At 33.6% G+C, this 26,616-nt stretch overlaps 1 protein-coding gene across 1 annotated transcript; it reads right to left on the reverse strand.

The window, feature by feature from the left end:
* Positions 1–1,054: 1,054 nt before the first annotated feature.
* Positions 1,055–26,616, reverse strand: qdpra (quinoid dihydropteridine reductase a). The gene is made up of 7 exons (XM_056472402.1): positions 26,469–26,616; positions 26,219–26,311; positions 23,534–23,630; positions 20,346–20,486; positions 7,814–7,922; positions 4,860–4,943; positions 1,055–3,970 (listed from the first exon to the last, which is right to left on the reverse strand). Exons 1-7 carry the CDS (start codon positions 26,553–26,555, stop codon positions 3,868–3,870), a joined length of 714 nt encoding a protein of 237 aa, XP_056328377.1. The 5' UTR covers positions 26,556–26,616; the 3' UTR covers positions 1,055–3,867.

Below are 26,616 nucleotides of genomic sequence, written 5' to 3' on the forward strand. Positions count from 1 at the left end.
AAGAGCAAAGATGTAAAAAAAAAAAAAAAAAAAGGGATTAACTGTCACAGGTGGGAATGTGTTGGTTTGTGTTTTTAGTATTACATTTTAAAGTGTTAGCTAATCAGCCTTCAACTTGCTGTCTTGTTTTATTCAGCAAAATCAATTGCTTAAATCTATTGCAGATTTGAAGATAACTTTAACAGACACATACTAGTCAACTTACTCTAGCACAGAGATGCCTAAAGTATGGTCTGTGGGCCAGAGTTAGCCCATTGTAAGCTTTGATTTGGCCTACAGTACCATCCCATCTGAGAGGAGAGTGAGAATGATGGAGAGGGTTGGGGCGAATAACTTCAACACGGAGATCAACATTTCTAATTTGACGTAACCGTTTTTTAAATGTAACCTCATTTGTTTTATTCTGAGCTACAAAAAAGCAAACTGAAATTAAATGCTTCAGATTAAATGTAAATTAATCAGATTTTTAAAAATGTAAATTCTACTGTATCACTCGACGGAGAGAGGACTATATGCAGAAGACCTCGACGAGCAAATCAAGGCAAAAACTAGTGTCAATCTGTTTTAAATGAGATTGTTTTGTTTGAACTGTAATAAGTTCATTATGACAATGTAAAAAATACTGTATTAGTTAATATGAAGCAATGTTTTTTAGTAATTTTTAAATATTAATATATAAATTAGGAAATTACCCATGGCAACTATATTTACCTTCAGCCCACTAACCTTATTCGAGTTGTTTTTGGCCCTTCATAATAAAAGTTTGGTCACCCCTGCTGTACAATGTTCTCTGACTTACTTGTGTTTCAATCTGGCAGACAACTTCGTATAGCGACCAGTAGAAACTGCTGCTAATGAGGCATCTATCTGTATTTATAGATATATATAAATATAAGGGCATAATTGACAGTTATTTAACAGCATACAGTGCAAGTCCAAATTTGCATGCAGCAAATATAAAAGAAATACTAAGAAATATTTTAAAGTAAAAGTTATTTAAAATATATAAATATTCATATAATATTAATAATAATGACAGTGCTGACAATCCATATAGTGTTTGTTTTTCTTTATTACGCAGGAATGGTACACATTCAGCAGCACCACAACACACTGGAGAGGAAAACTACTTTAAGCATCCAAACATGATTTCATGGGAATTGATAATCAATCACTCACACACAGTTACACAAACTAAGGCCACTTTTCTGAACAGAAGACTGTACGTTTCACATACGACAGCGGCACACATTTATACAAGGATATCCTCCATTAACCACCATTCTTTTTTACCATGATTTTATACTATGTACTAATGTAGCAAGGCAGTGGTATTAAAAGTCCAAATTTGGTGCATATCTCACACATGATGCAAACTATCTACAGCCAAACAGATTTACCTGGAATATGAATGCAATTACTTAAACTGCATTGTAAACGTTCCCTATATTTTATGAAAAATGCTTAAAATGGCCCAATGTATTGAGATACTGTATATCCTGACATTCATACTGTGATCCATCTTCTTGCATGTATATTGTATGGTTTATCAGTAAGATGTACTGTACTGTCAATTAAATTTCATTTTTTTAAATAATTCAAGTCTTTAATTCAATAAAACACAATTTAGTCATTGTAATCCTGCACAGAAGTGGTGAAAACATGTTGTTTCTTCACATCTTTTTTTTCTTCTTCTTTTAAAATGCAATCTAAAGCTATCTACAATAGATAGTTTGAGCATCAACACTGCAATAATCAACAATAGTCACATTGCTGGATGTGTGGTGTTAAAAATATATTATAATGACCAGACACCACAATTTAGAACCAATGTGATTTGTGGATTAATTGCTAAATTTTAACTTAACATAATGAAAGTTTGACGTGTGACTGAAAACAAACAAATAGTCTAATAAAGTCTTAAAGGGGTAGTTCACCCAAAATTACAATTCTGCCATAATTTACTCACCCTTACTTATTCAAGACCTAGTGGAGTTTCTTTCTTCTGTTGAAAACAAACAACCAAATATCCTATTTTGTGTTCAACAGATGAAAGAAACTCAAATTTAAAATAAAAATGAGCTTTAGAGGATTTTTTTGTGCATAAAATGACAAAATAGCACCTTGTTTTGGCGTGTTTATATTGATTTTTTTGACAAAACAACATCAATTTCAACTTCCAATGAGTAAAGAAGGCAGTTTTTGGTGGAATATACTGATTTTCAAATGAAAACACTTGCATTATGACCAATTGTCATTTCTAAAGAAAAAAGTTTGAAATTTGTTCAAAATTAAACGACAATAATTCTAAAAATACTTTTCAGATCAGATGCAAAATTTGAAGTGTCTCACATTATAAAGTGAAATTATCTGCCTTTTCACACGGCCATACATAAGATAATTATTACATCAAGGGGTTGTTTACCTCAAAATATAAATTCTGGCATAATTTACACTTCACTTCTTTAAATCCTATTTGAGTTTCGTTCTGTTGTACATAAAAGAAGATATTTTGAAAAATTATGATATAGTTGGCACCAATTAACTGGCATGGTAATGTTTTTCAACCAAATATCCTATTTTGTGTTCAACAGAAGAAATAAACTCCAATTTAAAATTAAACTGATCTTTCGAGCATTTTTTGTGCATAAAATGACAAATAGCACCTTGTTTTGACGTTTCTATTTTGATTTTTTTGATAAAACAAAACCAATTTCAACTTCCAATGAATAAAGAAGGCAGTATTTGGTGCAATAATCCTGATTTTCAAATGAAAACATTTGCTATTATTACCAACATATTACCATCATTTTTGAAGAAAAAAATGTAAATTTGTTCAAAATTAAACGACAAATTCTAAAAATACTTTTCAAATCAAATGTCAAATTTAATTGATCTGCCTTTTCACATGGCCATACATAAGACAATTATTACATCAAGGGATTGTTTACCTCAAAATATATATTCTGGCATAATTTACTCTTCACTTCTTCAAAACCTAGTCGAGTTTCTATCTTCTGTTGAACATAAAAGAAGATATTTGGAAAAATTCTGATATAGTTGGCACCAATTGACTTCGATATAGTAATGTTTTTTTAAACAAATATCCTATCTTGTGTTCAACAGAAGAAAGAAACTTCTGTTGAAAAAAGAACTGAAAAAAGAAATGAGCTTTAGAGTATTTTTTGTGCAAAAAATGACAAAAAGCACCTTGTTTTGATATGTTTATATTGATTTTTTGACAACACAACACCAATTTTAACATCTAATGAGTTAAGAAGGCTGTATTTGGTGGAATAATCCCAATTTTCAAATGTAAACACTTGCTATTATGTCCAATTGTCATGTTCTGAAGAAAAAAAGTAAAAAATTTGTTCACTTTTCTGAGTTTAGATGCAAAATTTGAAATGTGTCACATTATAAGGTGAAATGATTTGCCTTTTCACATGGGTTAGATATCTATTACATCAATATTAAAGAAATAGTTTACCCAAAAGTGAAAATCCACTTGTTCATATCCTATTTGGGTTTCTTTCTTTCTGGTATTCGGGTATAGTTAGCACCAATTAACCTGTATAGTAACTTTTCTTAACCAGCAATATCTTTATTTTGTGTTCAACACAAAAAAGAAACTCATAAAGCTTTTAAAACCACATGAGGGAGAATAAATGGTAAGTTTGGATTTTTGGGTGAACTAACCCTTTAAGTTGGTTAATACTTTGGTCATTCAAAGATACTGTACAATGTATTTCCAATGAGACTGAATAGAAATGCCACATTATTTCTCTCTCCTCTGCTGCACAGTATATTGGTAAACATCACTCTCCTCCACTCTTCATTTTTCTCTTTTTTCCATCTGTTCCTCCTTTACTGGATGGCCGTGGCCTCGGTTTTCCCCCCAGTGGTCTCCAGCTGTATGAGGCTGCCTGAGGCTGGACGGCCTGACCCAGTGGCCCAGCTGTGGAAGGTTCTGGAAAGAGAGATTGAGAGACAGGTGCAAAATAATGGTGCTGAGGGATGGATAGAGAAAGAGAGCGAGTGAGATAATGAGAACGGAGATGGGAGGAGGGCGACGGAGAGTGGAAAAATAAGAACCGAAACAGCTCTGGAACATTCAGGAGAAACTGCGGTACAAAACTGTAGCAACTGAAGTGAGACTACACATTAATTACCTCTTACACAAAGACTATTTATACTCCTCTATCTCTCATGTGCTCCTCTAATCCAGCCGGGTTTTGCCGCAGCTCCTTTGGGATTATGGAGTTGCATCAAATCCTCATCCTAATCTGCGCTGACTGGCAGGAGAGATTTGGAGGCACTGAGATACGCTAAAAAAGTACAATAGTGTGCAGTGCTAAACCTTAAAACTGGTAGAATGATGTTTTGTGTGTGTGTGTGTGTGTGTGTGTGTGTGTGTGTGTGCATTTCTCTAATGAAGCTTGACAGTACTCCTTTAAATTCCTGATTTAATTCAATCATTCATGAAGGGTGTGCTTGCTTCTAAGAGACTGTTTGTGGCTTTTTTGGCTTAACACTACTGAATCAAATCAAATGGTATACATATTTTCAATATTTTCCTAAAGCAAGACTTACACAAATCTATCATAACACTCATAGGTGAACAACATGAGACCTTAATAAATCATAACAGTGGATTTCAGATTATTAATGTGTATTTCATAATATTGAGATCATCCCCAAACAGCATGACTTGAGGTTTTTTATTGGAAGAACATCACTGCCCTCTTCTGGCAGCTTTCTTATTTAATCCACTTGCTTTTTTTCTCATTTCCAAACAGCCTAAATGTGCAATTTACGACATTATCAGCCAATTTTGGATGTCGGATATGTGCACTCACTCTGCGATGTACTCCAGTGGTGTCCAGCTGCCGAAATCTGCGTCAGGCATGAATTTCCTGTTCATTGGTGTATCCAAGGTAACCCTGGGGAATGATGTCATAATGTTGTTATCTTAGTGGAAGAGGAGACTGGCTGAGACTGGCCTTTTGAAAACACTCACCACACGCTATACAGACAGATTAATGCAAACAGACAGAAGTCAAATGAGCCACATGCAGGTCACTACAGAACGGAAGAACATACATAACGGCAGATGCTCAAGCATATATTTACAGACCAAGTCAGAATTATTAGCCCCCCTGTATATTTTTCCCCAATTTCTGTTTAGCGGAAAGAAGATTTTTTTTTTTCAACATATTTCTAAACATAATAGTTTTAATAACTCATTTCTAATAACTGATTTGTTTTATCTTTGCTATGATGACTAGATATTTTATTAAGATACTAGTATTCAGCTTAAAGTGACATTTAAAGGATAAACTAAGTAGGCAAGTTAGGGTAATAGGGAAAATCATTGTATAACAATGGTTTGTTCTGCAGACTATTGAAAACAAAAAATTGCTTAAGGGGGATAATAATATTGACCTTAAAATGTTTTTTTTTATTTTTATTTTTTTTTATAAAAACTGCTTTTATTCTAGCCAAAATAAAACAAGACTTTCTTAAGAAAAAAATATAGGAAATACTGTGAAAATTTCCTTGCTCTGTTAAATGTTTAAAACGGTAATATAATTCACAGGAGGGCTAATAATTGTGACTTCAATTGTATGTAATATTGATGAATAAATACTATAATACAAGCTTCAATATTAACACTAATTATTTGATTTATAGGTTAATTAATGCAAAGAAAACTTAAATACATTTTTATGTTCTCACCCTCAGGCCAAGATGTGTGACTTTATACTTATATATTTATATATACTTATATATTTATACTATATATTTTTTTTCTGTAACCTTGATGGTTCATATAATGAAAGTATATTCATATAATGAAACCTTCATAAGACCTCAATGTAGGAGCCAGGAGCCACAGGGATTAACTTTGTCTTGCCTATATGCTTTTTTGACTCTCTAAGTGCTGATAGTTGTTTATGTATGTTTATGAACATGTTTTCACAGTATGTCTGATAATATTTTTTCTTCTGGAGAAAGTCTATTTGTTTTATTTCAGCTAGAATAAAAGCAGTTTTTTAATTTTTTAAACAACCATTTTAAGGTCAATATCATTAGCCCCTTTAAGCAATTTTTTCTTCAATAGTCTACAGAACAAACCATCGTTATACAACAACTTGTCTAATTACCCTAACCTGCCTAGTTAACCTAATTTAAGCCTTTAAATGTCACTTTAAGCTGTATTGAAGTGTCTTGAAAAATATCTAGTCTAATATTATTTACTGTCATCATGTTATGAAATCACGTTATTAAAAATTAGTTATTAAAACTATTATGTTTAGAAATGTGTCTTTTCTAAAAACGAATCTTCTCTCCGTTAAACAGAAATAGGGGAAAAAATAAATAGGGGAGCTAATAATTCTGACTTCAACTGTATATTGCGATATACTATATCTGTACAATTCCAGCAAATGATTGAATGGCACTATTTGGAAAGAATTTTTAAGGTTCAATTCTCACTCATATCAAACCATTATGACTTTTGCTTCAATAAACTCTTACTGGGTAGGATTTGGGATGTAGAATAAGATCATTCAGAACACGTGCTAGATAATAGTGGGATTAGGCAATAGTAGGCATTGGTCCTTAAAGTGTTACCAAATGTATTAATTTTGATTGATTGGGATGATTCTGTAGGGCAGTGAATGATGAATAAAACGTATTAAACAAATTACAAGCATAGATAAATGCAATAAAGCAAAAATAAAAGCTAAATAAACCATGATGTATTATTGTTTTGTATATGTAAATGTAAAAATTATACTGCAATTTCAACTCAGCACTGCAGATCTATGAGATGTGACTACATGATATCAATGCTAAAACAATATATTGTGCAGCCCTAATCCCTAATATAATATATATATTATTTTTTGTAAACTACTGATGATATTTATTTTAGATTTACAAGAAAAATGTTGTCTTTTTAAAAACATATAACAACAAAACAGTGCCATGTTTTTATGCATCATACATTCATTTTATTTGGTGTAACTATTTAGTGGAATAACCCTGTTTTTCAAATGAAAACATTTGTTATTGTGACCAATAGGGTATATGCACAGCTAGTGGTTCTTCCCATACTGATATATTTCTGGTGAACGGTTAATGTGACGTTTTTCCATTTTATAAGGTTCCTTTTACAGCATCGATGTTGTAATGTAATTAAAATACAATCAGTTAAATAGACTTTGGCATTTATTTAGTTGCACAAGAGTAAAACAAGACAAAAATCCATTTACTCGCACGCGCCCGTCAGAATCGGCAGGCTAGCACAGAAGCTCCATTGAATAAACTCGGGTAAAACAAATGTTCATATTTTAAAGACATGGCGGGGCGAAATGTAATTTAATGCAGTGGTTCTTGTACAATCCGAGACCCACTTTATATCAGATATCACTCAGCTAGTGGAGATCGCTGATTTTTAAAGAAAACAGACCTTAAAGGTGCTGATTTTCTGAAGGCATACAGTTCACCGGAAGCACTTAACCCAGGTTACTGACAAATTAAAAGTCCTTCTGCATATTTCCGCATATACCCTATTGTTATTTTCAATAAGAAAAGTTTTTGAAATTTAGCATAGTAAAAGCTAAATTTAGCATACTGATACAAAATTGAATACATTTTAGACTTTTTTTAATGCTGTTTAAGGGTCTTCAATTCTCTAAATTGTCTTATCAAACTTTAATATGTTTTAAGACGTGTGGACACCCTGATCTTGGACAGAAGCGTAACTAAGACAGACAGATGAGTGTATGAAGACAGAGTCTCTTACGGAAGAATGGCCACAGCTACAGCTCCAGAAGGAAGACCGCTGTTCTCTCCAGCCAGACTCTTGCACAGCTGATGGACTGCAGCCTTGGCCATGCCATAACCAATCATACCTGCATCAACAGACAAGAACAACAACTGAAGGACGATCATGACAACATTTTGCACAAAATTTATAGTCAAGTCATTATCTAAATATGCTGACGTCAATGTGAATTGTTCATGTTGTGGATTGGTCGAGGAAACAGTGCCTCATTTGTTTTTGTTTTTTAAATGTGGTGTAACAAAAAGATTTTGGGTTGAGTTAAGTTATATTTTAAGTTAAGTTAATATTTTTTAAGGGTGCTTTCACACTTGGCTCGATTACCTGCTCTAAAGCAAAGTTCAATTGTCCCCCATGCCACCTTCTCGGCTGGTTTGTGTTCACACTGTCTTTTTTCCTTCTGAACTCTGGTATTCTTTAGACTTAAAGCTGCTGTTGTGTGTACAGCTGTTGCTAGTTGATGATTACGAAGGCAAAATGGAAAGATGTACACATATCACGGTCGTTCTGCTTTTACTGAATCTTTTGGTTTTGTTATCAAAACATGAAAACTAAAGTTTGTTGTAGAGTTGGCGGTTCACTTCTGTTATTTGGTACGATTGCATTCATATCAGAAGTGAACCATACCCCAAACCACTTCTTTCAGATGGACTAGGTTAAGGTTTGCAGGTGCGCATGCCAATTCAAAAGACGACGTTCACACTAGCTAAACATACCGAACTCTGGCATTAAATGAACCTGTGTGCGAAATAAAAGTGCTAGTGAGAAAGCACCCTTCGTTTACAAATTTGACACACACTTTTGTCCTTGAAGGCGTTATTTAAAAAAAAAAAGGATTAGTTTTTACAAATTTAAGTGGATTGAACATAAATCAATTAAGTTGTTGCAAAAAATTATATATAAAAAATAAGTTAAAAAGATGCTATTTTCTATTATGAAAATCCTACTATCTATCTTTTGAATACATTGTTAATTTTTTCATGAGTCAAAATGGCTTAAATCTTTGTATTTTCCCATTTGTCTTGCCCAATTTGACTCTCTTCTTTCTTCTCTTAGATTTAATAAGAACAAAAAAAAAAAAATCTAAATATTTGATACATTACGACAACCTTTTTAAGGACACATAAACCGTTTCTGAGTTTTTATTTCTTTTTCTCTATTGATAATGTAATAGCTTTAATGTAAACACATTCAAGCAAACCCAATTTTTTGGGGTTCGTTTTATTGTTGTTGTTGTTTATTTCTCTGTATTTTATCTTTATAAAATTGATAAATGCCGTACTTGTTAGCCTAAAATTAGAAAGTAATGTGAATGTTTTTGTAGGGTACTTAAATAGTGGTTATAATCTAAACAGCAGCGTTTACACAAATAGTCTATTATTAGTTTGTTTGGTCATGCTGCCTTTGCTTTGGCCTTATAGCTATAATATGTTAAAAATCATGATGTTGTGTATACAGTTGAGGTCATTATTAGCCACCCTGAATTAATAATCCTCCTGTATATTTTTCTCCACTTTATGTTTATTGGAAGGAAGTTTTTCAACACATTTCTAAGCATAATGGTTTTAATAACTCATTTCTAATAACTGATTTATTTTATCTTTGCCATGATGAAAGTACATGATATTTAACTAGATATTTTTCAAGACTCTAGTATTCAGCTTAAAGTGTCATTTTAAGGCTTAACCAGGATAATTAGGCAAGTTAGGGTAATTGGGCAAGTCATTGTATAACAGTGGTTTGTTTTATAGACAATTGAAAATAAAAAAGAGGGATAATAATATTAACCTTAAAATGTTTTTAAGCAATTAAAAGCTGCTTTTACTCTAGCTGAAATAAAACAAATAATACTTTCTCCAGAAGAAAAAAATATGATAGGAAATACTGTAAAAAATTGCCTTGCTCTGTTAAACATTTTTGGAAAATATTTGAAAAAGAAAGAAAGAAAAACTCACAGGAGAGTTAATAATTTTGACTTCACATGCATATAGATATTTATTTTCAATTTATTTTTTTAAATGTCAAGCCTCCCTCGGACAGCTGTTGATAATCTGCAAGTCTGCTAAAACATGTAAACAAATGTATTTGGTTTGTACTTGTTACATTCCATGGGAGTTGTTTGGACATTTTCTCCCTCTCTGTCTCTCTCTCTCTCCTTGTCTGTAATTTGCTCTTGCTCTCGCCTTATCACCTTTTGTTCCAATTTTTTTTTTGCCTTCACAGGTACAGTTGAAGTCAGAATTATTAGCCCCCCTTTGAATTATTTTTTCTTTTTTAAATATTTCGCAAATGATGTTTAACAGAGCAAGGAAATGTTCACAGTATATCTGATAATATTTTGTCTTCTGGAGAAAGTTTGTTTGATTTTGGCTAGAATAAAAGCAGTTTTTAATTTTTTAAAGGTCATTTTAAGGTCAGTATTATTAGCCCCTTTAAGCTTTATTTTTTTCGATAGTCTACAGAACAAACCATCGTTATACAATAACTTGCCTAATTACCCTAACCTGCCTAGTTAACCTAATTAACCTAGTTAAGCCTTTAAATGTCACTTCAGCTGTATAGAAGTGTCTTTAAAAATATCTAGTCAAATATTATTTACTGTCATCATGGGAAAGATAAAATAAATCAGTTATTAGAAATGAGTTATTAAAACTATTATGTTTAGAAATGTGTTGAAAAAATCTTCTTTCCTTTAAACAGAAATTGGGGAAAAAATAAACAGGGGGCTAATAATTTAGGGCGGCTAATACTTCTGACTTCAAATGTATCTGCTGATTGGATCCTGAGTCTGTCACTCTTTATTAGGGCGTTTCCTCGTAGACCAATAAGGCTCCGTTCTGCGCATTTTAAATTTGAGCAGCACGACTTGTTTGTTCAGTGCTTCGTGTGTGGGTTTGTGTTGTGTATGTATTATGATTTGTCTCTGAATTAATTCAAATATCTGTAAATCCCATATGATTTAAAAGTTTATCATTCCTTTTTTGGGAAAAGGGAATAGATTAACGCAACATAGGTTTTGCCTGTAGTTTCAAGAGTGTTCAGAAACATTAGGTGTGTGTGTGAGTGTCGCTTTTTCGCATTTTTGTTTATTATTTTAGGGACTGTACGGTATTTATTAGCGTCGACTACGCTGAAGATTTCAGTTACTTTTCCACATTTTTATTTCTCCTTAGTAAGATTAGAGGGGATCTTGTGTTCTAGATTATGTGGCTGTTGGTTTTAAGTTCTCTGCTTTGGCTCCACTCTGGTTTGGTTATGTTTCTGTGATTGTTTCTACCTATTTTCAAATGCACTTACAAAGCTCATTCATGCTCTCTTGTTGGATTTATCATATTCCATTATAGAGAAATAAACAATTTAAACGTTAAGATTGTTTGTCCTTGTTTATTTCCATCCATTTTCTTCAGTCATAATACTTCTAAATGTTACGTTACTTAAATCGTACTAAATCGTAACAATACTTAAGAGATATAACACACTCTGCACACTCCTGATTATTAATAGCATCCTGTACATATATTCATTTATTGTAAATCTGTTTACAGCTAATACAACCTGTATATAATGTTGATAGTACATCCATCTGTAAATATTACCATAGTTTTTCTATAACTGCACTTTATAACTTATACCTGTATCCTGCACTTGCTGCTATTGCACTGCTGGTTAGACCGAAACTGCATTTCGTTGCCTTGTACTTGTACATGTGTAATGACAATAACGTTCAATCTAATCTAATCTAATCTAATAAATGTCTCATTTCACTGTTCTTGTATAAGTTTGACTTTAAAAAACACAAGAACTGAGCCCTCTTCACTACAAGACACACACACACACTGACAGAAATGAAAGCTTTAGCGATAGTTCTGCCAGGAAGACCGAGATGTCACATCATTCATAATAATTATCTCATCAGCCTATAACAACCAAGAAAGTTATATATAAGCCCATCTAAACAATCTGTTTCACTGTACTCAGGTGACGTCGCAGAAGTTTCCCTCCATCCTGCCCACCACCACCACCAGGTCGGCCTTGTCTCCACTCAAAGGGTTGGCTTCGCTCTGCCTTCATCTTCAGGCAGGATCTGCCAGCTCATCCAGAGTTCTGCACTATAGACGGAGCTTACACCGAAGGACTTTATGAAAGGACCGTAACGATTTATGCAAACAATTACAATAAATGTTCAAACGTTTTTCTGCCTCCTATAAAGTCTTTCTGGTAGAACGGCAGATATACACAAACTGCCTCACAATCTCTCACAGGCAGCAGCTGTTGCTTTGAGCTTTGGTCAATAACCGTTTGGTTGGATGCCTGAAGCAGGGGATATAATGGATTTTGCGATACAAAATAAGCTAATTGAATTTGATTCCTCTCACACACTCAGACTATTCTTGAAGATCTACGCACGGAATGTTACCAGCATATTTAAAGAGAAAACATCACGGGGAATTCAATTCGATTTTCCAATGTATTTTGGATTCTTTTGAAACAAAGCTGCAGAAATAAGATGTACTGCATTTTAAGCAGACCTCAGGAGACAGATCGATTGAATTAAACAATAAATTCTATCTTTCTTCCTTTATTAGACATACTGAGTATTACTGGTATCACATTAATGCTTGTTTAATGTCTGCTTGTGTTTCCAGGTTCCTTCTCTGCAAAAAGCTTTTCTTACTTAGATTTTTTTGTCTTGTTTCTAGTCCAAATGTCTAAATATTCTTAAATCAAGAAGCATTTTATAGATGAGCAAAACATGTAGCCAGAGTTAGCCACGGGGGCTAATTTTCATCTGTTGCCCCCTGCCAGATTTTAAAAGGCACCCTAAAATAAAAATAAAAACACATCATCACACATACAGAAACAGTAAAGTTACATATGACAACAGGATAAAACATGTAATAAGAATTTCTTAAAATGTTAGACAGAAGAATTACACATGATTACAAACTTGATTTGCTTTTAGCCATTTCTTTAACTTCTATTTAAAAGTTGAATAATTTGTAACACCCCTTAACTCAATAGGAAGTCTGTTCCAAAAATGACTGGCTCTAACTGAGAAGATTTTGCAAAAGTTGTACGTCTGAACTGCACAGCACAGTCTCCCCTGGTAACAGATGGTGTTGCTTGACCATTATTGTTCTTGTGTGTTACAAACTCACATAATGGGGGTGGAGCATGTCCATTTAAAATCTTAAAAATCATACAAACATCATCCAGATATTTCATATTATCAAAGCTCAATAGATAATGTTTTTGTATTATATTACAATGATGATACCTAACAGACTTCTGATCAAATACTTTAAGTGCCTGTTTATAAAGTGATTCAACTGATTTTAAAACTGTTTTACTTGCCTGTGACCAACTAGTAAGACAATATGTAATATGAGAAAAAATCATGGAGTGCATAAAAAGTTTTGCTGCTTCATTAGTCAAGTAAGGTCGTAAATGCCTGAAGTTGGCCAGATTAAATGTAATAATTTTAATGACCTTTTTGGCATGCTTTTGGAATATCAATTGTGAATCTAAAATTAGACCTAAATATTTCAAATCAGAGACAACGCTGAGCTTTTCTCCTTTAACGAATACATCAGGATGATGGGTAACTGTCAATGATTGTAAGAAAAACATACAAACCATTTTTCCTTAAAACAGGCACAATAATCTCATGTCAAAAGGAAAAACAGGATTATTTTTGCTTACACCATTTGCAGATTATTTTGCTTGTTTTAAAGAAAAATTTAATTTTGGCATTTTACTTCTTAAAACAAAACAACATTGTTGCTTGTCTATAAAATACTTCTTGATTTAGGAATTTTTAGATATTTGGACTGGAAACAAGCCAAAAAAAAGTAAGAAAAGCTTTTTTTTTGCAGTAAATATGAATTTTATTTTATTAATAATAATAATAATAATAATAATAATAATAATAATGCCTTACATTTATATAGCGCTTCCTGGACACTCAAAGCGCTTTACACATTGGGGAATCTCCTCATCCACCACCTGGAAGATGCGACTGCAGCCAATTTGTGCCAGACCACACACCAAACAAACTAGTGATCGATGGAGTGGAGAAAGATTGATGAAGCCAATTATGATATGGGGAGGGTTAGGAGGCCACGATGGACAGAGGCCAGTGGGCAAGTTTGGCCAGGACGCCGGGATAAACCCCTATTTTTGAAGGATTTTTACTGAGCAGTCCCCATCAATATACTGGGGCATTAGGGCCCACACAGACCACAGGTTGAGTGCCCCCTGCTGGTCTCACTAACACCATGTTTTGTTTCTACTTAATTTAAGAAGTATGTTCTGAACAAAAAAAGTCTTGTTTTTCAGAAATAATAAAAAGGTCATAATCAAGTGAGTTTTTCGTTAAAACATGTAAAATACTGAGACAATGGTGTAAGTAAAATAAACTTGCTTTGAAACTAGGTTATTTTACCTACCACGTTGAATGATTATTTAGCTTGTTTTAAGGAAAAACTCACTTAATTTTGACTTATTATTTCTAAAAACAAAACAATATATATTTTTTACTTTTCTGGAAAATCCTTTTTTATTTAAGAAGTTTCAATTCAGTAATAAAACTTTAATGTCTGTCCCCAAAAGGAGTTAAAAAATTGTCTTGAAAAAATGCATTTGATCCTTTATTTATAAACCTTAAAAATGTTCTTTTTTGTTCATTTTATTTTAGATATCTAGACTAAAAACAAGATAAAACAAAGCATTTTTTGCAGAGTAGATGGTTGTTGGCCTGTCATCTGGAATTAATAACCAGCATACTTGTGGTAATAAGTATGAACTTTTTTTCAGGAATTAAGTTTTTCCACCCTCAAACCCCAAATGCATTCTGTTTGCAAAAAAACCCGTTAAATGCACATTGTCAATAAGACAAAGAAACTATTTTCCACGTTCTCTAAAAAATGTGATTGGAGTGTTTTCTGACCCTTTGAGCCACACATGACCCCTCATGACTGAATTAACATCACAGCAGTTTGATCACATGTTCTGCCTCCTGGATTTAGCTTAAATTCCCTTTGGTATGTCTGAGATCCTGAGAAATTCAGCTTTGATCACAGATGATCCCACAAACCCATATCATATGAGAAAAGGTTTGATGTATCATAATAAACATTCCAAGTTAACAGCATAATTATATATATATATATATATATATATATATATATATATATATATATATATATATATATATATATATATATATATATATATATATATATATATATATATATATATATATATATATGGTAACAAAATTCGGAACGGGATCATACCGCCCATAGCATTCATTTTAAAGACAAAATGCTGCCATACGTACTTCTGGCTATATAATTACATTATGGGACAATGATCTTTCCTCCAACAACTTTTAATGTTGAAAAGTTTGAAAAGGTGACTTTTATTGACCTTTTTAATAGTTTAAATTGATTTATTGTCTGTGTTGCACAGAAAAGCCAATAAACTGACACTTTTTCTGTTATTTTACCGAACTTAATTCTCTCTATGTTATTTTAATACAATATATTGTTTCAGAATACAGAACCTGTTAATTAACTGATATTTGTTTACATTTGAAATCACTGTTTTTGCATTGTACTGTTAACTATTGTGGAAAATCTTAACATACATGATGCATGTTTAGTCATGTGATGCAGTGTGTGCCTGCTATCTACTACTTATATTCACAGAAACCTGTATGTACTAGTATGTTGTTAGTCTGTCCACACTGAAACAACTAAAATAGTGTCCGCTGCATTTCCAAAAATCTCAGTATTTGAGGGACCAAAACTTCTCCGTAGTGAGAATGCCTGACAAAACTGTACACTGTAAAAAATCTGTAAATTTTACAATAAAAAACAGCAGCTGTGGTGAAATATGGTACAAATTTAAAACAATTTTTACAGAAAAATACTATAAAAAGCAGTAAAAATTACGGTAAAAAAACAGCAGCTGCGGTAGGAAGATATGGTAGGAACCATAAAAGAAGTTTTTATGGAAAAAAAAACTGTAAAAAGCAAAAATAATAAAACAATGTAAAAAAAATGTCAAAATGAAAAAAAATAAATAAATGGCAGCTGCTTTTTTACCATTAAAACTATTGTAGAAACTGTAAAGTTTTATGGAAAAATACGGTAAAAAAGCAGTAGAAATAAAAAAAAATGGCAGCTGTGGTTTTTACTCTTAAAACTATGGTAGTAACTGTAAAAGAATGTTTTATGGAAAAAAAATATCGTAAAAAAGCTGTAAAATTTATGATAAAAATGTCAGCTGTGGTTTTTACCGTAACAAAATATGGTAGGAAACGTAAAATCAATTTTTACAGGAAAATATATTACAAAAAAATCAGTAAAAATTACAGTAAAAATCACAGCTGTGGTTTTTACTGTAAAAAATATGGTAGGAATCGTTAAAGAAGTTTTTACGGTATGGTTAAAAATGTTATGGTAAAAAAAAAATCTGTAAAATTTACGGTAAAAAACTGCAACTGTGGTTATCATTAAAAATATGGTAGGAATCATAAAAACAGCAGCTATTAAAAATATGCTAGGAACCGTAAAAGAAGTTTTCATAGAAAAATACAGCATGAAAGCAGTAAAATTTGCTGTAAAAAACAGCAGCTGTGGTTTTTACCATTAAAATATGGTATGAACCGTAAAAGAAGTTTTCATAGAAAAATACAGAATGAAAGCAGTAAAATTTACAGTAAAAAATGGCAGCTGTGGTTTTTATCATTAAAATTTGGGTAGGAAATGCCAAACTTTTATGGTTCCTATTATTAAAAATATGGTTGAAACAGTAAAACTCCTACAGTTCCTCCCATCGTTTTATTGATAAAAAAAGTTTGATCACAGGTGCCTTATTTGACCATAAATTAGATTTTTTGGATGTTGGATGTTTTACAGATTTTTTTTTACCATACTTCTACAGTACTTCATTCATTTAAAGTATTATATACCAGTATTTTGATGTACAAACATCTACACGTCACACCTTTAATACAAGGAAACATATACTGTTAAACAGGTCACAGATTTTTACCGTAGTGGTTTCAATTTGTTTTACCATTGAAATTGCGAAGCATTTAAAAACGAAAACACACTAGTGTAAATGTAGCCTGATTTCTTTCAGACAGGGTAGCAGTGTTTCATCTTTGTGGTGTGACTAGCACATGACTCTGATCTTGTTGGGTTGTAAAAGCTGACAGACCCATCAGAAATATTCAGCAGAGCTTGCTCCTGTTTCTTTGAACGAGACACATCAAACGCTCCAACTAGAGTTTCCCTTCATATCATATCAAAGCGCTGTTCGACGCTGCAGGGCATATCCTGTCTAAATCACTTCTGTGTGGGGAAGCAATACAAACTCCTAAACACAGACCACATGTGTTCTTGTCTCCCCAAAACATGCTGACTCATTCCCCTCCCCGGCCCCTCAGCCAATCAGAGCACTCTGCTGACGCTGGAGCTTTTCAATGGACTCTGTGTGTGCGTTGTATTGAGTTCTGTCACTAAAAGACTTGAATTGAGCATTTTCACACTTAAGCACTATAATGGCAATTGTTTCTCATGGGGATGTCTGTAAAAACATCTTTAGCTGCCCCGTGATTACACTGGATAAAGAGAAATATACATTTGCTCATTTATTCTGTCTTATATTAGTAAAGCATTCATTTAAATGTTCAGGTTTTATTCATTTATTATTTTTAAATATACATTTAAGTTTTTAGGGTGGCCTGGTGGCTCAGTGGTCAGCACCGTCACCTCACAGCAAGAAAGTCGCTGGTTTGAGCCCCAGCTGGGTCAGTTGGCGTTTCTGTGTGGAGTTTGCATGCTCTCCCCAAGTTCACGTGGGTTTCCTCCGGGTGCTCCGGTTGGGTAAGCTAAATTAGTCGTAGTGTATGTGTGTGAATGCAGAGTGCATGGGTGTTTCCCAGTGCTGGGTTGCGGCTGGAAGGGCATCCGCTGCATAAAACATATACTGGATAAGTTAGCGGTTCATTGCTCAGTGGCGACCCCAGATTAATAAAGGGACTAAGCTGAAAAGAAAACGAAAGAATGAATAATATAATGTGGGGTGGCGCGGTGGCTCAGTGGTTAGCACTGTCACCTCACAGCAAGAAAGTTGTTGGTTTGAGTCCCAGCTGGGTCAGTTATCATTTCAATAATGAGTTTGCATGTTCTCCCCGTGTTGGCGTGGGTTTCCTCTGGGTGCTCTGGTTTCCCCTACAGGCCAAACAAATAAGTTTCCTAATACTGGGTTGTGGGTGCAAGGGCATCCACTGTGTGAAACATTTGCTGCAATAGTTGGCGGTTCATTTCGCTGTGGCGACCTCTGAAATAGAGACTAAGCCGAAGGAAAATGAATGAATGAATGAACGAACAATGTGCATAATTGCAAAAATTTTGCTGAGTCAACTTAACAGATCCAAATTACAACAGGTTCACTTACTTTTTCTAAGTAAGCTTGTTGCTTTTTAATGAAATGGGTTTACTTACTATTTTAAAGCAGCTAAGTAGCTAATCACTGTGTTTGTTTCTGTATTAAAGTGTTAATGCTAAATTATTTTTGTAAAAACTTGTTAATGTACAGTAACCAGACCTGTAGCCAGCCTGTTGTAAGGGGTGGTTTATTTTTCACATAAAATGGACCATTTTGCAGTTATTTGCCACATTTTCTATTTAATTAAGAGGTTTAAATACTGCATTTTAGTGACATTTCAAGCACTTTTTTTAGCTGGATTAGCTTGTCGGATGGTCATCATAACCACACTTTTTGATGATCCAAATCATTTCCTAAAGATTTATAATAAAGAAATATGAATAAAGACTTATTTTTAAAGCACTAATTTATCTCATCATATATCATTAGAAAAAATAGGAATCTTAAAGTTTTAAATTAAAAACTGCAGCTGATTGTCAATGACAAACCGGCCAGCACATTCAACTCTCCTAAGTCAGAATTTGACTCTTTAAATAATAGGATTAAAACATAATGATAATAAAAAAGCTTCATGATTTGTCTAGCCTCTCTTGTAAAAAAGAAAAGTCACTGAAAAATCATGGATATCAACATTAGCCAACTTAGTATTCAAATTAATTTTAATATGGTCTGCTTTTGGTGCTTTACACCTTTTTAATCGGTCATTTTTTCAAGAGTAAGGTCCAAGATTTAAAATAAAATTTACTTGTAACATGTTTTCTCTATTTAAAAACAATACAGTAGCAAAAGTCAACTTTACTTACAGCTAGATGTTGGACTCATGAAAAATGGTCTGCATTGTCCAAAACTGATTAGCTAAAGTCACACTAATGTGACAGTCAACAGATGATTTGGCTTGGTCTTAACCTCATAGGGCTTGAGTGTCCACATACATGGACAGCACATTTTAGCTCTTAAGTGGCTATTTAAAATACTTTGAATGTTTTATATTTTGATACAGACATTCAGTGTCATCCTGCAACTGTTTTGCAGCATATGAAATGTCCCAAACCCTATTTTTAACTGTCCAAAATGGAATTTTTTTTTGTTTTTAGTCAAAGCAAGTAAAAAAATAAAAAAAAAAGTCTATGTTATATATGCATTAAAAAACATTCAGGAAAAAGTGTTTTATCTAAATTCGGACCACCAGTCCACATATATGGACATCATGTTTCTTTAAAAGTACATCATATGAAAAGATGATACTTAGGTTTTAATCTAATTAGGTTCCAATAAGCCCAAATAGTAAAGAGAAATAAAAAAATGCATGTAAATAAACTCCTTGGGCCTTAAGTGGTTATAGCCTTTTTTCAATGTGTTATTTTTATAATTTATGATGGTGTAGCAGTCAAAATACAACAAATGAGATCATGTATGGGACAAATTCTGGACCTTTGTCATTGAGGGGTGGTTCTTTCGAATCTCCCGAACCCTCCCATACGGGCCTGGTAATGATACGATGCATTTGATGGATTGACCCAAAATTGATAATGTGAATACAGACATTAAAGAAATCACCACAAAACCTTGGTGTTTGCCAAAAAGAAAATCTAATCGGCTGGGGATTTGTACATGGGTGGTAAGAGAAATCACTCTGACATTCTCTCTGCCAATAAAATCACCAACTACCCCCTGTACATAGTGAAAATCATTTACACCCCCCTGAGAATCAATTACTGTCTGAATAGGGCTTATGAACAGGTTTGGGATGTGAGGCAATAGGTGAAACTAATCAAGTACAATGGAAGTGACAGCCGTTTCACAACTGTATACACTTTCAAAGCCTCGCTCTTATAAATGAATCAATTACCCACCTAAGGGAAAAGCCTCATAGAGATTGAAGTGCTTTCTAACATAAACTATATTATATAGCCGCTCTGAGGGAATAAATGCACCTTCACACGATAAACATCCAATTTTGTCCTCAGGTTAGTTGGAAACACAATTACAAGATGCGTTTTTTTAGTACGGATGGATGTTTCTGCTGTACCTGGAGTGGCATCCAGTGAAGCCTTTGCTCCAGCGAGGGTAAGCAGGCCTCCTGGCTTCAGATGGAGAGATGCAAGATGACTGGAGATGGTGGAGGTCCAGACACTCTGTTTCCACATCATATCAGAGTTCTTATACAAGTCTAATAGAAATGAGAAAGAAAAAAATATATATTTCTCCGGCATACTGCTCCAAAACTCTGGAACTCACTTGCTTATAACATTAGGCAAGCAGAATCTTTTAAAGAATTTAAAGTATCCCTGAAGACTTACTTTTTTAGACTTTTTTGTGTTTTTATATTTACAATGTTTTTGACTGGTTTTATTTTTATACACAGTTGCAATCAGAATTATTAGCCCCTCTGAATTATTAGCCCCCCTGCTTATTTTTTCCACCAATTTTTGTTTAATGAAAAGAAGATTTTTTTTCAACACATTTCTAAACATAATAGTTTTAATAACTCATTTCTAATAACTGATTTATTTTATCTTTGCCATGATGACAGTGAATAATATTTGACTAGATATTTTTCAAGACACTTCTATACAGCTTAAAGTGACATTTAAGGGCTTAACTAGGTTAATTAGGTTAACTAGGCAGGTTAGGGTAATTAGGCAAGTTATTGTATAATGATGGTTTGTTCTGTAGACTATCGAAAAAATATATAGCTTAAAGGGGCTAATAATTTTGACCTTAAAATGATTTTAAAAAATATTAAAAACTGCTTTTATTCTAGCCGAAATAAACCAAATAATTCTGATAATAAAAAATATTATCAGACATACTGTGAAAATTTCCTTGCTCTGTTAAACATCATTTGCGAAATATTTAAAAAAGAAAAATACATTTTTAAGGGGGTTTAATCATTCTGATATATATATAATTTTTTTTTCTACTGTCCTTGTATTTTTTAATTGTAAAGCGCTTTGAGAATTAAGTTTCAAAGGCGCAATACAAAAAAGTATTATTATTATTATTAGCATTACCAATTAAAATTTAAATTCACTTAAAGAAAACAACTAAAACTTGCAAATATATATGAAAGTCTCAGAAAACAAGGCCAGCTAAGGTTTTTGTAGCATAATATACAACACCAACCCAGAAAATATTTCATTTTAGACTACTAATACTGTCAGTAAAAGTGACTTATTTTACTTTTCAGGGTCAAAAGTTGTTGGAAGAAAGATCAAAGTACCATAATGCAATTCAAAAGCAAAAATAAATATAAAAAAATAAACGAAAACATGAATCACAAAATATGCAAGACTGCTAATTTACAGATATTTTACAGTGTATTATAAACATTCATTTTCATTGACTATATGGTGGTATATGACTACCGGCAAAGACTATAGATTACACAAGATGTGTCACTCGTATACTTTTGAATGGGGAAAAGTGTAACGATCAATTTGGTGAATGAAGCCCCGCCTACTAGTACAGGAGCCAATCGTCGATCGCTGTAGACTGACGTTTCTCCAGGGACGTGTGCTTTTACGACAGGTTTTGTGGTCAACAAACACACTGGAATCTCAGCGAATACTTGCTTCATGAGAAATATATTCACATAAAGCTTAAAATCTGTACTTTTAAATGAACTAACTACACTTGAAAACAAAAGTTTTTTGGTTTTGTAATTCATATGAAATGAACAGGTACAGTCCGTCTTGTCAAACACGCATCACATGAGAGCAGCAACTATTCAAACGCCCACAAACTAGTAAATAAAGAGTTGCTGTCATTTCTGGAGGAGATTCACCATCAAGACCAAGCTGTGAAAATACTTCAGAAGCGCATGCGCTTACATTAGCTTGGGCAACCTAAAAAAATACAGATTTTGTTTGATTCAAACATTTAGAAACAAAATTTATTGTAAACAATGTTGTTTAATTTTATTGGTGATTCCAAATATGTATGTAATCGTAAGCTTGGAAAACAGTTTTGGAGAATTTGATGTTTCCTCATTCAGCATACTGGCTGAGAGGTGGTTCAAAGATGGCCACCGAGTGAAATTAATTGCCTTAAAGGGACTTTGCTAACAGTCATTCATAAAATTCCCTCGTATTTCATTCTCATTTATTAGTTAGCTTTTTTAATCATGATAATTTAGTAATATTGATAATGTATTCAGCTACCAGTAAGAGTGTACAGGGTGGGCCATTTATATGGATACACCTTAATAAAATGGGAATGGTTGGTGATATTAACGTCCTGTTTGTGGCACATTAGTAAATGTGAGGGGGCTCATGAAATAATAAAGTTACGTTAAAACCAAGCACACCATTGTTTTTCTTGTGAAATTCACAATAAGTTTGATGTGTCACATGACCCTTTTCCTATTAAAAAAACAAAAGTTGGATCCAAGATGGCTGACTTCAAAATGGCCGCCATGGTCACCACCCATCTTGAAAAGTTTGCCCCCTCACATACACTAATGTATACTACTAATCCTACTTCCATTTTTACTTCAGTACATATTTTCGATGAGTTTAATACTCAAAAACTCAAACACTTGGAACAAGTGAAAGATGATTAAACGATGGCAGAATTTGGGCGAACAATCCTTTTAATACATTTTTTCTATTATAGTAATATATATTTCTATTATATATTTTACAATACATTGTCTTCATTTATAAAAGGGGACCTATTACGCAAAAATCCCTTTTATAAAGGGGTTTAAACACAGTTGTGTGTCAACAGTCTGTGAATATAACCTGCTTCTAATGGTAAAGATTCATTAATTTTACGTTTTATAATCATACTTCATAAAAAAAGTCTGCAGAAAGTCTTTGATTGGCATAAACCATTAGTGACCATCTCTCCCTCATTAGCATAGGATGTTAGGCTTGCTTTTGAATCTGCCACTATGCGGACACACTTGCGTTTGTAGCTCTGCCCTCTTTTGAAAAGAGCACAAGCTGATTCGAAATTAAAGCGACAGTCACCACAACACCAAAAAATAGGATCAAAATCCAAAAAGGATCAGTTTCAAAGAGTTACAAAGCATTATTTGTGTAGTATTTTGAGCTGAAACGTCACATACACACTCTAGGGACATCAGAGACTTATTTTACATATTGTAAAACTGAGCATAATAAGTCCCCTTTAAAGCGTGAATGAAGTAAATCAATGAATTACAGAAAAAAATGCAAATTAACACTGTGACAACAAATTAGGTGTGCTAACCTTTCGAGCTGCAGTTTCCCCCAGCCCATCCTCCAGCCACACAAACAATGGCCTCAACCTTGTTTTCTCCCAGCAGTTTGGATACATCCGATGTCACCTGCATCAAATCACATTACTCTAGTAAGCTCGGGTTCAACAGTAATTCGTTACAATTTAGTAAAATCAACCTTATGCTTTGATCCAGAGAAAACCAATGAGGCGAGAGAATGTTAAAACAAGTTGCTAAAAAACAGAAAACCGTAATCTGCCTCAGTGAAGTCCTCATTAAATATTTATAGGCTTTGTTCAGCCACAGTGTCAACAAAATAAAATGCAATGGACTGATTTCATGCGGCTGCCATTTTAAACAGCGAAATCGAGGCTGCGGTGGGAAGAAACCTGGAAGTATCGCCTGAGTCACACAGGAATATTTTGTACTCGGCTGTATATCTTATCAGCGAAAAGAAATAGACACACATTTATACTTTCACCGCCTTCTGAGTGATTCAAAGGTCCGTTCTGAATGAATAGTGAAACTAAAAAGGGACCTCATTTTCAGCTAAGTTAAGAGAAATGGCAATAGTTAGCTAACGTTTTTCTTCCCAAACACACATTTTAGATACCCTTCATCAAACTCAACTTCTTTTACTATATTAGACATGTCACGATACTGAATTTCGGTACTGAAGTAAAAAAAAAAAAAATCCATTCCCCGTTAACATTTAAGGCACTGTTGATGGCATTCTTAAACAGCGCTGATTTGCCATTGTGTTCACGTGCTCAACAGAAATGACAGTGATTGGCCGTGAAGGTCATCAGTTCACCACACTTCATCGATGTTTACCGAGTGCAAACACAGATGAGCGATCCGCTGATGAATCCACTGATCTCCACAGCTTTAAACGCTTCAATGTTCGTCTATCAGTGTTTGCATTCTGTGAAGAGCGGTGAGCTGATGACCTTCACGGCCAATCACAACCATTTCTGTTGAGCACTGGTAAATACTATGGCTAATCAGCTGTGTTTATGAGCACGCTCAGCGGCGCTTAAATGTTAGCAGGAATTGGACGTTTTTAAAACTTCAGTACCGGGACCACACTATTACAGACAACACGAGGGTGTGCAGCAGAGGACTGCATTGTTTTATCGCTCACCAGGTTACATAGACTAAAGCATGGTGTTTACCTGGTGCCATGAACTGAAGCCTAGGAGGACACTTGGACGTATGACTCTGAAAGAGATTGTGATGTTGTTTGATGCCTAATATGCTTTTATTTGTTTAATTCAACTGAACTGAATGATATTAAAGTGATGTTTACACCATATCTGTATTTTGAAATCGTGGCACCAGCTGGGGGTTTGTAGTAAACAGCATGTTGCTGCAATGTTTACAGTGCTGATCCTATACTTCAGGGTTTCTTCAAACCGCAGCCTCGCTTTCTTGTTTCAAAGAGGCGGCCGCGTAAAGTAAGCGTATAAAGTGACAGCAGAAACATAAAACGAAAGCTTTGTAATGGGGGTTAACAATTTCAAGTGTAAAAGCACAATAATGTTAAAAGAACTCAAAATGAGAGTCCATCTCCAGCTGTGCCATGTAACTGAGATTATTATTAACAGCATCTGAAGTCAATGGCAGTCACAATAAGGCCAATAATGAGAAAAGATTGCTAGTCAAGAGCACCAGGGATGTCACGGCAAGCCAGGAAATTACTTCTGCAATGTAATCAGAAAGTAAATGGCAGCATGACAGACAATTTAATAAGCCCTATATATTTTTATGAATGTTTTACGAAACAGAACTTGCACTGTAAAACTGTAATAGTAATAACGATAATAGTCATTATCGGAAATGGACAAAATAACTAAAATCCTTTTGTTATTTGGAAAGTACCACATTCACAAAATAAATGTATGCTGACTGTACCAAACTGAAAACTCTTTTTAATTGATCTAACGATTTTTTATGATTCCCTGACTTCAATACAAAGTAATCATAAGGTTCTTAAGACATCTGAAACAATACTTAATGTACATGATTCACATGCTTGAGTTAAATATATTTAATATTTTTGTTGCTAGTTCTCATGTAAATTGTTTTATGTGTAACTCTGTATTTGCCTGAATAAAAAAACCCCATAATAATAGTAATAACGTAACAAAACAAGTTCAATAAGAATATAAATGCATATAAAATAATATAATATGGAAAGACGGAAAAGTAAATAAATAAAATATCAATAAATTGTTTTATTATTGCAGAATTAACAGAAACATGCAAACAACAAAAAATATGATGATGATAATAATAATAATAATAAAGAAAAAAAGAATACAAAATAAATAAACAAAAATAAAATAAATATCACATTTTTTTTATTGCCGTGCATTTATTATAATATGATCTTGCAATCTAAATGTTTACAGGGACCTCCTCACAGTCTGCTGGAAAACAAGACCATACTTTTGCATGGCCCAGAAAGACGCTTGTTGCTATATTTGTTTACATGTTGGACAGTTCTTTTACACAATATTCACACGAGATAAACAGGATAAAGAGCAAAATCAAAAACAAAGTACATAAATAATAATAATAAATTTAAAATAATAATAATGCAACTTAAAAAAAAGATAAAAATTAAAGTAATATCAATTTAATAAGCCCTAAGTGCCGATGACGTGTGACAACACGAGGTTGGCTCCACCCACCTGAGCGGCTTGATCGGTGAATGACTCGCAGATCTTCACCAGGACGTTTGCGTTCGCCTCTTCATTAGCTCCGATGTCAATACTGGCAACCCACTTTAACATTAAAAACAACACGTTTATACTGTAGTTACTATGATATACAGGCGTGTTATTAAGCCGCATCAACAGGTGTCAGTTACTCTGAGCGCACGCATCAGCTCACGTGACTTGACTCCTACAGAATGAAAATAAAGAGTTTTTTCCCACTCACCCAGCCTTTGGACTTAAAATAATGCACACACGCCGAGCCGAGAGCCCCTTTCCCTCCGTAAACAAGGACACGGTTCGCAGCTGCCATGGCTTTTCTCCGCTGTGAGACGCTTCAGCAAAGATGATGATGAGTATGTATCCACACACAC

This window comes from Danio aesculapii, chromosome 14, assembly GCF_903798145.1.
Source record: "Danio aesculapii chromosome 14, fDanAes4.1, whole genome shotgun sequence".
NCBI classification, from domain to species: domain Eukaryota; kingdom Metazoa; phylum Chordata; class Actinopteri; order Cypriniformes; family Danionidae; genus Danio; species Danio aesculapii.